Source organism: Ambystoma mexicanum, chromosome 7p (genome assembly GCF_040938575.1).
Source record: "Ambystoma mexicanum isolate Mex_15411 chromosome 7p, UKY_AmexF1_1, whole genome shotgun sequence".
Taxonomy (NCBI): domain Eukaryota; kingdom Metazoa; phylum Chordata; class Amphibia; order Caudata; family Ambystomatidae; genus Ambystoma; species Ambystoma mexicanum.
In genome coordinates, this window is record NC_090939.1 from 148,434,781 (window position 1) to 148,450,800 (window position 16,020).

General features: G+C 43.6%; 1 protein-coding gene across 19 annotated transcripts in view; it reads right to left on the bottom strand.

Moving 5' to 3' along the window:
- POU2F1 (POU class 2 homeobox 1) overlaps positions 1 to 16,020 on the bottom strand; it is a 1,344,877-nt gene that overhangs the window by 759,815 nt on the left and 569,042 nt on the right. For 14 of the 19 annotated variants that reach the window (XM_069635947.1, XM_069635943.1, XM_069635944.1 and 11 more), the window contains one exon: positions 4,299 to 4,402. In XM_069635947.1, coding sequence (XP_069492048.1) covers positions 4,299 to 4,402 — 104 coding nt within the window. The remainder of the gene's footprint in view (positions 1 to 4,298; positions 4,403 to 16,020) is intronic. The other 5 variants (XM_069635949.1, XM_069635950.1, XM_069635941.1 and 2 more) reach the window with 1 other exon arrangement.

Genomic DNA, 16,020 nt, shown 5'->3' on the forward strand with positions numbered 1-16,020 from the left:
CCACTGGGCAGACCGGGAGATCGCCTATCTGGGAGTGTGCCTTACACCAAAATATGAGTCCCTCATGATAGCAAACAACCCCCCACTAGGGCAAGAGGTTAAAGAATTGCTGAAGCGTTGGGATCTACAAGAAATCCCGTGGCTGGATCGGGTCAGTGCAACCAAAATGACTACTCACAAAACTTCTCTATATTTGTCAGGCGTTGCCAATTCATGTTTCCGGAACGCGGCCATCTTGAGCTTCAAAAGGCAATGGGATAGTTCATATGAAGGCATAGACTTCACAGAATCCCAAACACACTTGTCCTCAGATCTAAGGTGGTAGAAAGACTCAGTGTCCTGTCAATACAGAGAAGCGAGACACCTTCATCAGGGCCTTCCTATAAAAACAAATGACAACTTACACAACTGGGACAGAGCGTATGCTAAGCAAGCGTCCCAATCAGGGCTGGGACCTCTTTCTCTGGTCCACCAAAATCCCACGTTCACTCTGGGTCAAAACAATAAGGCGTTTGCTCACTGGGAATCACAAGAGACACTCTGATTAGGCGATTTATATAAGGAAGGCACTCCCCTTACTTACAAGAAAGTTTGCCCTGACAGAAACAGTGTTTCTGCTATTCTCAATTATGCCGCTGGATCGCCAATAGCCAAGTTAAACAGGCCAGTTGCCGCCCTCTCATGGGGCTAGAACTCCGGATACAAGAGGGGCTAGAGTTGTGTAAGGTTTTATTTGCCTATTGAAAAGCACATAACCAGAGGAAAAGCTCCCATATATGCTTTGCTGGGAGCGGGAACTATGGGCTAGACATGCCTGAGGAATTGTGGCACGAATTTGGGCCCACTCTCATAAAAGCTCCCTGTGCACACTGATAAAAGAAGGAGCCCTACAATTGTGCTTCCAGGGTTACATTACCCCCCCCCAAAGGTTCCACGTGATCCATCAAGGGTATTCTGATTGCTGTTGGCGTGTGTGTGTGTGGCCAACATGGCAAATTGGTGCATATGTGGTGGTCTTATCCAATCATGCAGACCTATTGGGAATAGATGTGTTCCAAAATTAAAGACAACAGGAACACTACTCCCAATGTGCCTATTGACCCTCCTCTTGGGTGATGTCCCTGAAGACGACTCCTTCCTCCAGGGTTGGCCCCAGAGCAGAACTTGCCTTGCACTTTTTTAATGGCTGCGAGAATAAATTGTGCAAGGTTCTGGAAGACCCCGGAAGGGCTATGCCTATCGTACTGATGCTTAAAAATATGGGCAATAAGCGCAGTGGGGAAGCGGTCAGCCCTAATATCAGAACAAATGGGTAAATTCATTAAGACCTGGGACCCCTTTACCCACTACATTCGTGACAGAACACATGTTCTTTAGGCCGCAGCTAATGAAACACTGGTCTCTGGATTAGCTAATGTGCTGGTACGTTAATTCTGATGGAGTTGTGTTTGGGGAGATGATGGAACTCGCAAACGGGGAAGGTCTACTGTCAAATTTATATTTTAACTACTGTAAAGAAGCTGATCTCAGTTGTTTGATGACATCCTTTTTTTCTTCTCTTTTTCCTTTGCAGGGTTCGTCAGAATTGTGAAAATGAAGTTTCAATTAAGCACTTTTGATGATACAAGCTGTTACAGTACATACTGCTGCAGTCTAGCGAAATTTCAATAAAAAAGACAACTTGGAAAATAAAGTCATTTTAGACAGTTAAGTATATAAATACAGTTATTTATTGTAGGCCCTAAAACAATTTTACCAAAGCTAAGTGAGAGTGTTCCTTTCTACCCGCCCAAGTCTAACCCAGCTGCAGGATACTCGACCCAGGTACGACCATCAAAAAGGTGAATGGAATGGAATAAGGAGACAAAGGGACGTGTTCTCAATGTTATCCTATGGGGGGGAGAGAGTGGTGGGGAGTGTTTCGGGTGGGGTGTTTCAGGGAGACAGGCACACTGCATTTACTTACCCCCGTGATGACGATTTTCACAGATGACTTTGTGGATCATCTGGGGCTCGATATTTCCACTGTTTGCTCCAATGAAAGGCGCTCAGGAGTTGCAGGTTCGAGGATTCTTCCATGGCTAGTGCCGTGAGATTTCCACTTGTTCTTTGGCCATATTATAGTTTGGAGTTCTTCCTGCTGTCCGAAAGGTCCTTATAAGGTCCGGCACTTACCTGGGAAAGCTGCTGCTTTCACGGGCTAATGTGCCTTTGTGTTTTTGTGGCCTAGGAAGGGAGCCGGGATCTCTAGTTCCATCCCACATTCTATTCAGAACACTGGTTGGTTAAGTGAGGAAATTATGGTTCGGGTAATTACATTCATTGTTTGGCATTATTCCTTGTTATGAGGCAGTCGTCCATGTAAGGGTACACATGAATGCGTCACCTTCAGATTGCGTGTGGACACCACAATCAGCACCTTAGTGAATGCATGTGGCGCTACTGCTGTGTCAAAACAAAGAACTTTGAACTGACGGTGTCGCCCTCCTTGAATAAGAGATATTTCTGATGCACCAGCAATACGGAAATATGAAAGTAGATACCTTGTAAGTCCAGGGTTGCCATTAAGTTTTATTTCTTTAGAAGAGGAATACATTCCTGTCAATTTGTCATCCTTTGGTTGGCCATATGTCTAGGACTGGATGCATTTTTCTGTCCTTTGTGGGGACCAAGAAATAAACAAAATAGATACCTTGGTTTCTTTCCTCCATTGGAACTTCTACTATCCCTCCTTTCTCTAGTAGAGTACCTCCTCTTCTAGCAGCACAAGGTGGGCTTTTTGAGTCTCACATTTCTTGGATAAATGGTCTCTGTCCAAGTTGCAAACATCTGTCTGTGGTTATGCCCTTCCACTTGCGGGTGAACCTCGACATTCATCCCCTAATTTGGGGGTGGGGAGGCTGAAGAGGTGAAAGGTGCTGCACTGTTTAGTTGACAATCCCGCACCCCCTGTCCCTTGAGGGTGTTTCCCATCTCCTTCCGGCCCTCTCTTTTGTTGTCACTAGAGTTGTTCAGATAACTTCCATGTAAAAGGATGTTGTGTCCACATAAGGGTGGGTTTAACATCCTGAAAATGCAGTTCATACAAGTATGTGTTTGGCTTGTACACTCTTCTCCCACTAAGTACGCCTCTTGTGAAAGGTTGAGCCTGTAAGTGAACCCAATGACTTAAGCATCTCCAATTATTTTTTGTTTTTCTCTAGTGCCTCATCTATAGGTGTTGCAAATAGAAGATAATTCTTGACTGGTTTGTCAGTCAGTCTTGAGGTGCATGAGAGGTTGGCAGAACAGTGCTGAGAAACCCATCGCCCAGGCAAGGCCTATATAGTTAGGGATCTAAAACCAGAGGTCTGAGAGACCAGAACCAGGAATGTGGATAACCAAAAGGCCACGAGAGAGCTGTAATGGAGCTGGAGAAGCCAGAGGTCAAGGAGAGACCTATATAATGAAGGGAAACCAGCAGACTGTGAGACCTATTGAAAATGAATGCCGAAAACACAAGTATGGGAGTGGCCTGGTCAAGTGAATATTGGGAAACTCGAGAACTGGGAAACCCAAGAACTGAGGGGAGACCTAGAGGAGTGAATACTGAAAACGCACATAGGCTAAGGAGAAGTAAAAAGTCCTAGAACTTGGAATGGTCCAAACGAACACTGTAAAAGCAGGAAGATCAACATGAGCGGCCAGACTGTGTAAAAGGAATCTTCCCAGGAACTAATACTTTCTTGTTATGTTATAAATGAGGATTGGACATTACAGAACATCTTAATCTTTAATTTGGGCAAAGAAATCGACCATTTAGCTTTGAAGCTAGCCTGGAGGGTAAATACTTGTTAAAATTAGGGTTTTAAACGTTATCTTGGCCCCATCTTTAGAACTTATTTTCTAGACCAGCGTGTCTCAGCAGAGAGGAGACCTCTTAAGATTAGGTCAATAACTTTATGATTTGGACATTCGTTTTGGAGGTGAACGCCTACAGAAAACCACACTGTGCTGTCCCAATGCTGGACACCGCTTTAGAACATACTCATTATTTGTAGCTACTTCTCTGCTTCCTATAGGTGTTTTGTCCAACCGCAAGACTAAACAAAAGCTATCCTTTTGAACCACATTCATCTGGCATCACATGTCAATGCTCAACCTACTTACAACACCTTAATCCAGAGAAAAGCAAACAAAAGGCGTAAACTGCTCCTTGCATACATGTTGACCACCTGTGTATCCATACTTATTGATCATCCAAAAAAGATGTACATTTTAAAATAATCTCCAGAATGAAGAGACAGTCTTTTTCTTACCTGGTGGAGGTGTCCAAGGAGAGCCTGGGCTTGAGCTGAAGTGATTGCCCCCCCAACAGGCACAGGTTGTTTCTGAAAATCCAAGCCATTTGTTTGTGTCCCTGCTTGAAAATCAAAAGTCAATGGTCAGTGATCACCTGCCCTTAAAGTAATATTGATCAGAAAAACATACTTTACCTTGCAACCAAAGACATTAAAGACTATCCCAACACCCTAGGATACCAAGCATTGCAGCCATTTTGTTGCATTGTGGTGTATCACTACTAGGTAGAATTGTATTAATTAGCATAAATGGGAAATTCTGGAATCATGGTGACTCTAGCCCAGGAAATGCCCCTTACCAGCAACTGGCAACAGTTGCCACCCTGTTACAGGCAGTAAACCGGCTGTTAGAAAAATAAAGCGTTTGGACAGTGTACAGAAGTATTTCCTTTCATAGATCGGCCAAATATCGCAGTGAGTGCACTTAACAAGCCCTCACTTCTCACAAGATGAGACAGCCAGTTACAGATTCTAGACCATGAGTTACTCATCAATGTAGAATGGCCAGAGGTTACATGAGAGAATCCAAGTGCTAAGACAACATTTTCAGAAGATTCAGTTGTTCAAGGCCTCTTTAGCACTTTCTTAATCTGTTCAAAATAGTAAATGAGAAGAGTGGCAAATCACTCCACAACCGAAGTGAGACGAAACTGTCATGACGATTCAAAGATGCATCAATAAATCTTTCTTCCTACCTGTTATTTGAGTCGCCCCTTTCGTCTTACGCCATTACTACCAGCGAACCAATTTATTCATTTTCCCTTGCATGCACATCCATGTGAAAAATACTGAAAAGAATCGGAGACAAACTTACTCTCTCTCATCTGATTGTGTGTACCTCAGCCTGTACAACTGCAGAGCACGGTTGAACTAGCGGATACCAAGGTAGAGGGGAGGGTAACAAGGGTAGGATCAGAAGGACACACAGGCAGTGAAGACATTTTAAGCATATTTATTCTAAAGTAAAATTAGGCCCAACTCTCCCTGTATCTATGGGGTGTTCCCTACCAATTTTACCAATCAAGGTGCTGGTCAGTCAGGATGAATGTCCAAAAACAAATTTGTCCACTGTCTAGATTTAACCCATCTAACCCTACTACTAATGTAACTAAGGACAGGAGAATGACTCCCTTCTCCTGGTTGCTGTGTTGTATGCTCTTTCGTTCCACTCAGTAGACCACATGCAAATAGTCTCTTGTTATCGACTGGATTAAGTTCTGTAACTCCTGTAGGGGACTGAGTTTTCCTCAACCCCTTCATGCAAACAATCTTACTTTTGTAGAAGCTCCTTCTCTTTTCGTCAAGTTCTAGCCTCCACTCCCAGTGTGCTGTTTTTCATGTATGAGCCTCCTGGATTTCCCAAATGCCTTGATAATATTCTCTTTCTCATCTTCGGCCCTGGGTTGACCTTTGCCTTCTCCCAAGGCAAAAAAAAAGTTTTCAACTCTACTCCTCTTCAACTTTGTGTATTTCAGGTATCTCTGCCTTACATGAACATGGTGCTCATTCCCCGGCTTATTCCCAATACTTTTCTCATTAGCACTGGGACGTTATAATGATCTGTCTTAACTGACCGGGTAATCACGTTTTACCTTCTATTCCCGAGTGGTAACATCACTGGTACCAGTAAGGTCATGGACTCTTCTACTGCTTCTTGACTCTGTGGCTCACTTGTTGCGCCATCTGTTTCATGTGCGTTTCGTTCTAATCTTCTGAATCAAGTTTGCACTGTATCTCGGTTCGCAAATGGGTTTCTCTCGTCGGTGGTATCGGCGCTGTTCTGCGAACGGACTGCCCACCGCTGTTGCGGTATGGTCACACAACCATTCAACACACTCTTCAATCGTGCTGTGTTTTCTTCCGTCCCCATACACCTGTCTCCGAGCGTCATTGGCTCTGTGTCAGAGCTCAGCTGGCTTATGCGGCTCTGCCTTCTGTGCAAGCCCCGTCTCATTTTGCTCTGATACACACAGGGGGCTTCCCCCCTGGTTCTCTGCTTTCCGGCTTCTCGCCCCATCTCACTCCCTCATGTTAGGTCATATCCCTTTTAAACATCCGCTGCACATTCCACTGGAGGGACTGATTTAAAGGGATAGTCTTAGTTTCCTGTTAATAGCATAAGTTCACTTAATCTTCATGGAACTGATAATGTTCTGGCACGATAGACAAATCAATATAGGCATATAGGTCATCTCTTTGAGGGCATCAGTGAGTTCCTCACAGGATGGGAGTGCTTGTCCCCAAGGGAGGGGATGAAGGTGGGGCGGCGGGGGGGAGATTCTCTCCCAGTGAGGTCCCACTTGCCTCGACCCCCTAGGGAGGGTGTTGTGGAGCAGGCTCACCTCACAGGAGAAGGCAGGGGCTCCCTCTTGGGGAGAAGGGACGAATTCCCTCAATTCGTCCCAGTAGGTAGAAAGCCTTCCTCTCCACAGATAAAGGCCAAGGATCAGCCAAAATCATGGACCACTGATTGAGCGAGATGCCCAGATTTCTTTGCAACTTATCCGAGGGGCAAATGAAGGTTTCAGGTAGTTTTTGGGCCTGGAGGGATCAAGGAAGAGAAAAAATTAATTCGAAGCAGTCCAGTGCAGCTTGCGTTCGAACAGTTTGGGATTGATACCGGTGTTGAGAAGGGTGTTCGCTCAAGCCACAAATTACTTTTTTGTTCCCTCCCCAAGCAGAAATGACACAGAAAAATCCCTAAGCTTGCTGCTTACCAAGCACACTTTTCATTTTGGTAATGTAACTTAGTAGCCAGGCTTCACTCTTAGGGAATAGGGTGTTTAAAGGGTATAGTTTGTCAACACAAAAGCACACAATAAGATTGCCCACAGAGAACACTTACTGAAAAATGTACTCTTTAGTAGAAATAAAGCAAGTAAGTAATAGGACAGACATTACTTTGCCAGTAATTGTCTGACTTGCATCTGTTTAAGGTCACATGATTTACATGGGCCATCTAGGGACTGGTCTGTGTACTACAAGTTGTTTACATCCAAATACAAAGGGGTATTGACAGTGGAGTTCCTGTCACACCACCCCTACCCTATTTGTATGGGTACCCATGATCCCACACTCGTCAACATGCTGAAATGGTTTCTGTTCTAACATGATGTGACAGCAAAAATAGACTAAACAGGACTGTGTTTCTAAATCCCATGCAGGAAGACCAAGGGGTGAGGAAAGCATGTGCCTAAACAGATACAAACCTGCAGAAATACTTTTTTGTTAAGTAATGTCTGCCTTCGGAGGCATGCAAATCTCTTAAAACTCACATGCTTTGTGTAGATTTACGAGCAGTATCAGATGTATCAGGTGGGGGTAGATGAAGGAACAGTAGAAATTAAATGTACAAGCACAACCTGCAAGTCTGACCTCATTTGTGTGCCCACACAACAGTTATGTGAAAGTGTGCACAGAACTCCAAATAGCTCCCCTCCACCCACTTACTTCTTTACTGAGGGAGCTTAAGAGGATGCTGAGCCAAGGGACAGCAGAGCGACTGATTGCCCAACACACTGCGTAATAGCAGCTTTAGAGACTGGACATCCTTCCCTTCTGTTGCAAAAGAGAATGTTTATGCAGTGAATTAGTTTGGTCCAAACAGGGCATTACCGCCCTGTGCACATCAAGTCTGACTAATGCATTGATATTGATACTTTATTTTTACCGCGCTGGTACACTCTCTCTTCTTGTGTTTGGGCTTTGAAAGAAAGCAGGTAATTCTATAGTTTGATTGACATGACATTTTGAAATGTATTTTGATAACAACCTTAGGTTTGTGAACTGTGATAATGAGTTTGCCGGAGTACTTTGTTAGTTTACTCTTCTTACTGCTGTGATTGCAATGAGGAGAGCTACCGTAAAGGTAAGGGGTTTGCAACCTGCAGCTCTTCAAATGTGTAGTACTGTGGCTCTCACAATTCCTCGGTATACAAAGGGGGGGGAAGCCCAAAAAGACCACCAATGGTAGAAACTCTACCTTATTGCGGGAAATTTGAACTACAGTACTAAACGAGGTAGTTAGAAAGTATCAACATTTACTCCAATAACGCAGTGAGTCCCTAATATCTCATCAAACACAGTATCAGTGTATTAAAAAAATAACTCTGGACTTAAAACAAAAATAACATGTTTGTTGGGACACAATGTATCAAATTCTAAAACACAATATAAAACACTCAACAATTTGCGACAAATAAATCCTGGATAGGGTAGAATGATGTGCACTGAATGAACACAGTTGCTTGGTGACAACTTCAGGAGCAATTGCAAACTTTATGTTGTCAAACCCTATGAATGGGTTCCAAATAGGAGGACAAAACGAGGAGGGGATTTTTTAACCCAATGTGGTTGATAATGTGTAGTTTGTTGATTTCATTTGTTTGGCCAGCAAAACATTCCTTGAGATCTCTCTCAAAAAAATCCCTCCTCGTTTTGTCCTCCTACATATACGCATTCACACGAGACCGTCATTTTTGAAAAAAAAAGAGTACTGGCAGAAGTGGAAAAAACTAGAAAAGAAAAATTGTCCTATGTTCCATAATTTAAATAGCAGTGAGATGGAGGCACTTCATTCCCTTTCAAAAACATGATACCATCATTATAAAAAGGGCAGATAAAGGGGGTGGCATCGTGATAGTGGACAAAATCAAGTATATTAACGAATGCCTCACAAAACTGAATAACACCAAGTATTATAAAAAACAAGCCGAAGACCCCACCAACGAGCTGCTGAACATGATGGAATTGAAAGTTACCAACGCCAAAGATCGCAGTTGGTTGAGTAAACAAGAATGTCTGTTCTTGATAATATAGATCAGACTCCTCGCACTTTTTACTGTCTTCCGAAAATTCACTAAACTCTTGTTAATCCATCAGGTCGACCAATTCTAGCTGGCATTAATTCTATACTTGAACCGTTTTCAAAATTTGCGGATTATTATCTTAAAAATTGTGTAGTCCAAATGAAATATCTGGAAGATATGAAGGAGGTTATCAAACATTTTGAGCATTTGCCATACAATGTTGAAACTGAATATCTAATTGGTCTAGACATATCCCTTTACACCAACATTCCTCAGTGTGTAACCCTAGAAACCATAGAGGAAATCCTTCTAACCCTCACCGACCAAGACCCAGTACCCACGTCTTTTATACTTTGGTGCATAGAAGTTTCCCTAACCAGAAACTTCTTTGAATTCCAAGGGTGCTTTTACCAACATGCAGGAAGGAAGGAACGGTGATGGGGGGCACAAATCGGTATATGGAATTTTTTGAAAAGAAACATTTATACTAACCATCCTTTTTACCAATACCTTTCATCTTGGGCACGTTATATCAACGATATAATAATGGTTTGGAAAGGCATGCAGGCTCAAGCTGCCGAATTCCTCATTCGGTTGAATCAATGCAATCGTCATCTTCAATTTACGATGACTATTAAAAAGGATGAGATTGATTTCCTAGATCTGACTGTCTCATCACGAAGGTCACCTGCTAGTAAAACCTTATCGCAAAAGCACAGATAAGAATTCCCTCTTGCATTACCACAGCCATCACGTTAAACGTATTATTATTATACATCTCAAAGATAACTTGCCCTACGGGCAGTTTCTAGAGCTAAAAAGAAATAGCAGTAACAAAGAAGCTTACCAGGACGAGGCAATGGCCTTGAATAACAAACTTAAAGAAAGGCATTATCCGAAAAAAAAGAATAAGAAAAGCCTTGAAAAGGGCATTCAATAATAACCGTGAAGCCCTGTTGGAAGACAAGATCAAAAAACCTACAGACGACAGGATAGTGTGTGTTAACACATTTACCAATGTTAGCCTCACTATCACTAACATTATTCGTAAACAATAGAAGATTTTTGAGAAATCATCGGCCAAACTTCAATGCACACTTTTTACTTACAAAAAACCCACCATAATTGGAAATCGAGTAAGCAGTAGCAAATTAAGAACGTCGAGACCAGAACCCGAAAGTCTCACCAGAAGTTGGGGGTTGGACCAAGTGAGGGGTCACCACCCGTGTGGACAATGCTCGGTTTGCAAATTAACCTCTAAATCCAACCAGATTAATATTGGATTAGCTAAACCTTGGAGACAAATATCTTTCTCCAATTGTAATTCTGATCATATTATATGAACCTGCCAGGATGCAACAACACGCCAACCCCATCGATGAAACTATGCAATGACCTAGGAGAACACTTCAAAAATAAGATCACTACCATCCAACAAACCATACAAAGCAGACCACACCTTAGACCCCACACACCCTAAGGATGAACACACAAACTACAGAAATAACCGTGGAGACTTTCGTCGAACTGGTAAATCAAAGCAACAAATCAGGCTCTCCGGAAGACCCTTGCCCACCGGACATATACAAATCAATCCTCAAACAGGGAACTCCCATGAAATACCATAGAAATGTCCTCAACCTTTCAATCTCAACAGGTAAAGTACCACAGGATTTTAAATCGGCGTACATCAGGCCGTTACTCAAAGACAAAACAGGAAACGTAGAGGATTTATCCAACTACAGACCCATCGCCAATATCCCATACATAGCCAAACTGCTAGAAACATATGTTTACAAAACAACCCAAGAATTCATATAAGAGCACTGCCTACAAGACCAGGCACAAGTTGGATTCAGATCAATGAGAGGAACATAATCAGCTCTGCTATCAATATGGGATGACCTAAAAACAAAACGCAGACTCAGGCAACAGCACCGCCCTGATAATTCTTGACCTATCCGCAGCATTTGACACGGACAACCACGACATCCTCATAACGATGTTAGAAGGATTGGAATTAACAGACACCGCCCTACTATGGCTCCAATCCTTCCTAACAAACAGAACGGAAACTGTATGGATGAAACCTTTTAAATTCAACCCGAGAGACTCCACATGCGGAGTACCACAAGGCTCATCCTTCTCCCCGCTCTTATTCAACATCTACCTATATCTATTAATCAAAATCATCAAAAGACATGGCCTCACCGGCTACAACTACGCTCACGACACATAAATCTTAAAAATACAAGACACCCGAGAAGAAAACACTAGAGATTTGCCTCTGGGATATCTTCAATTGGATGAACTTGAACCACCTCAAAATCAACCCATGTAAAACTGAGATAATGATCGTCACAAAAAACAGGAGACATTAACTACATCCCCTGGCCAAAAGACCTCGGCACAACCCCAATGCCATCGTCGATTGTAAAAAACCTAGGGGTCCTGATGGACAACAACTTCACCCTAGAGCCACAAGTAAATGCTCTACTCAGGAAATGATTCTTTCTCCTACGAAAAGCAAAAAGGATCCTACCATTCCCGTCATTCGCCAAGAAAACTCTTACCATCATCGCTCTGGTCACGTCCAGAGTAGATTATGCCAACAGCCTATACCTGGGCATGCCTGAAAGACTGCTAAAATAAATTACAACGCATACAAAATGTGGCGGCCAGACTCCTCCTCAAACTACCACGACGAGAACACATCACACCTGAGCTAAAAATACTTCATTGGCTACCAATAAAACAGCAAAAAAAAATTCAAATCCATGTGCACCACGCACAGAGCTATACACAACCAAGGTGCAGAATTCCTGAGAGATAAATTACGCCTACACCAGCCGACAAGAACGCTCAGATCAAGCAACAACATACGCCTAGAACCGAAACCCTATAACAAAAGAAAACTTAGAGGATCCTCGTTTTCTCACCCGACACCGAAAACATGGAATGAACTACCAAAGAATATACGGAACACAAGAAATCACCTCACATTCAGGAAACTGCTCAAATCCTGGCTCTTCACTGCGTAACTAGAAGACCACCCACAAGAACACCCACACCACTTATCAACAAAGAATAAAGATACCCACCTCGGCCCCCACCAAACAACCAAGCTCGATCAGAATGCACCCGACAGTCCATAAAACATTGAGAGATAGTCACAAGAGGAGGACACTACAGACCGAACACATATTCAGACCAAGACGAAACCACTTAGTCAACTCATCCACAGCATCACAGCCCGCCCCTCACCGAAAGCAGACATATTCACTTAGATGATAGGGTCAGAGGAGACCCAGACTGCTGCGTCGCGCAAAAACTGAATCTCTGTCAGGTTTGGGCCTCTCTCTCTCCCCTTGCAGGACACGCAATTCTAGCTGGGTTTTAGGACGGCACTGAATTATTCAATTATTTCTCATATAAGTTACTATAGTCAGTTGCTCAGTTGGGCGTGGGACTCTCCCCCACTATGCGGGTCTAGCCATTTTCGCACCAGGCAGGACTCCCGAAACGAGGCATTCAGCCATAACGTGATTAGCTGCAAGACATTAAACTAACTAAACAAAAAAACTAAAAGCTCAAAACGTTCTACATACTTATCTCACTCAAACTAACACAACCACTTCTCGCACCTCAATCTGCATGCACTTCACCACACCGCTACAACACAACATAAACCGCACCAACAGCACACAAGGACTGACATCGCCCGATACTCGCACCAAAAGCTCAGCACCTGGTGTATACTGAGTTGAAGCTGCCAACAGAACACCACTTCTCTCACTATCCTACTCAATCTTCACCATACTAAAACATCCCACCTTCTCGTTTGCTGATCCGCCAGAGCGCCTGGGGACCAACACTGTTGATGACGGTGCGCAGTACAAATATCTTTAACATTTAACATATACATGATACATATACATGATCACATGCCCTTGCACATAGGGAAACCATTAGAAAGGCAAAAAAAGAAATATTGAGCATAGAAGATGCATTAAAAACAAAACTGCCCTCGCACCTATGGTCAAACACTGATGAATTCAAATGGAGTCATGGCGATAAAAGGCAATGACAATACTCTCAAGAAAAGAATTCTGCTTGAAAAAGAACAAAAATAACAAGAAGTGATACGGAAGGCCTCAATGAGGCTATCGAGTGGCACAAAATCTGATTCTCTGTTCCATTAGATGAGTAGATGATTTCACACCCAAGACGAATATTGGCATAATGTTACAATATGAGTGGTGTCTACAAGCATGTCACTTGCCTCCTTTTTTAATATTAGGAGAGGTCAGATACCACAGTCTCTCTTGTTAGGGAGAATTCTCATAAATGGCTAATTTCCCTTACCTAATGAGTCCCTCAGCAGCTTTGCTGGATTTTTAGGATTTATGTTTTTCACCTGGTAAGAGTGTGAGCCTTTTTCCCACTCTTGCATGTGTTTTTCTGTGTGTGTGTTTTTACCATTTGTGGGGTCTTGGGCTCTGGAGCCTCACCTACACAATGAGCACAATTTTTATGTGTGTTACACAGCACCTTCAGTGCAGTAACACAGGGTTGTCTTTTAGACTTCCCTCCGACTCCATTTTTCTGGGACTGACTACTGTCTCCCAGAAACATGTAAAGTTGCCATTAACTTTATGTAGCCTCTTTAAACTACAGACCCAGTACAATCCATCTTACATGGAGTATTGGAAATGGTTAATTCCTATCCCTTTTTGTCTGTCTCTTGGAGCACTGTTTTGCTCCCTTTACATTAAGACTTGGCTGGTGGCAGGGGTAACTACCCTAACTTTTCTACCGCGGTTATATTACATAACCATGGTATTGTTTTAGGCTATTATATTAGCCTCAAACATAAACCCACTTGACCAAATAGATTTTATTTTGGCTCCGGCTGGGTTTAGTCGCCATTTCTTTTTGTTAAAGTCTTTCTCGTGTTCTCTGCGTGCCAAACCGGGGATGATTCCTTTGTTCGCTGTCTTTTCGCGGGCTTCTGCACAGAAGCCCTCCTTAAGGCGTCTGAAAGTCTGGGTAGGCAGGATGTGAGGGAGGGGTCTTTGGACCCCTGCCATGGGTTCCCTTGGTAACCCAAGTCGCACTCTTGTCTGATTGGCTAAGGGGACTGGCCTTGCCAGGCCAGCCACCCTGCTGTGTGATCAACATCCTAGGCTGCATGAATGGGGGAAAATGCATAAAAAGCAGGTCTCTGGGACTTGAAAGGCAGAGTCGCCACTGGAACGCAAGAACCAACGAGGAGCTGACTGAAAAGGACCCCTTCTACGACGGAACCGCCCGGTGAAGGCCTGCTGCAGGTCTGAATCATCAGAATCCGCCGACAGAAGATCCTCCAGGAAACTTCTTCCCTTGAGCTGGTGGGACCAACCAGTTCGCCCAAACTGCAAGCCAAGAACCCTCCTCTGGTTGAATTCGCTGTACAGAGCTACAGTGGACCGGATAGCCAGGAAGGTCGGACCCTGCTTGGGTTTTAAGGAGCACACCTTTTATTTGTTGCTCTGCTCTGCTGCTGGTTTCTTCCCTGGGTAGTGCAGGACCCTCCAGTCTTCCTACTTCGTGTCACTCTGATAGTCGCTTCAGGAACCGTGAGCCTGCAGAAACTACCAGGAACGTCCGCCTCAGCTACAGCTTCCTCTCCGTTTTAAGGTACTGTGCAAACCCGGTTGCACATTTCGTTCAGCCGTGGGGAAAGTGTGTGAAATCTTTCTCCAATCCGAGGGCTTGTCCTTCTCTTCTTTTTAAACTAACTTTTCTACCAACCAACCTCGTCCGAAATCCGTGGCACGAACTTTACCGCAAACTACCCTGAACCATGTGATCTTGAGCAAAAGACTTTTGTCCTATTGACTTTGGCCCTAAGCCTTTTCTACCTGATTCTATCACTGTAGTTCCTCTTGTTCTAGTGCCCCAAGTACTTACCTGTTGGTGTGGTCCAATTTCTATTAACTTTGTCTTTCCCTCCCTTTTAAATTGCAGGAGTGCCATTTTGCTCCCACTTCATTTTGTGAGCTTAACTTGGCTTGAAATTTAAGGGAATTGGTGTTGTGGATTGAGAGTGTGATTTTTAAACTGCTTATAATGGTGTAATGTTATACAACTGAAGAGTGAAATAAATGTATGACAATGCATTACTTACCGCAAAAGCATTTCTGATGGTTGTATCTGCTTAGATTCACATGCTGTGCATAGGTCCGACATCCAGTGGTCACTGCAGAGTATTGCATTTTGTTTTTCGTAGTCGAAAAGGGGACGTCGACAGGCGTGTCTGTAACACTATCCCTATAGTGACGTGCGTTGTACCCACAATCCCTCACGCGTCGAGGTACCTCTGTTTGTATTTTTCTGCCCTGAGGGAGCCTTCTAGACGTGAGTGAGTACAGAAAAGAGAGAAATATAGGAAAGGATGTCTATGTTCCTTCCATCCGAGCGGGGAGGAAGGGCGGGCGCATGTGAATCTAAGCAGATACAACCATCAGAAATGCTTTTACGGTAAGTAATGCATTGTCTTCTGATGTTTGTTAATCTGCTTAGAATCACATGCTGTGCATAGACTAGCGAGCAGTACCCGGAGTTGGCGGTGGGTTATGAGAAGGAACAGTAGAGAAAAGATGTCTTAATACTGCCTGTCCCACCTGGGAGTCAGATCTAGAGTGTGCATCTAGACAGTAGTGTTTTGTAAAGGTGTTCACAGAACTCCAGGTAGCCGCTTTGCAGATGGACTCAAGGGGAACATTTGCAATGAATGCTATGGAAGCCCAAGTGCCTCGAGTGGAATGTGCTCTTGGCTTGAAGGGTAGTTCTCTCTTAGCAAGAGTGTAACAGAGAGTGATGCATTGTAC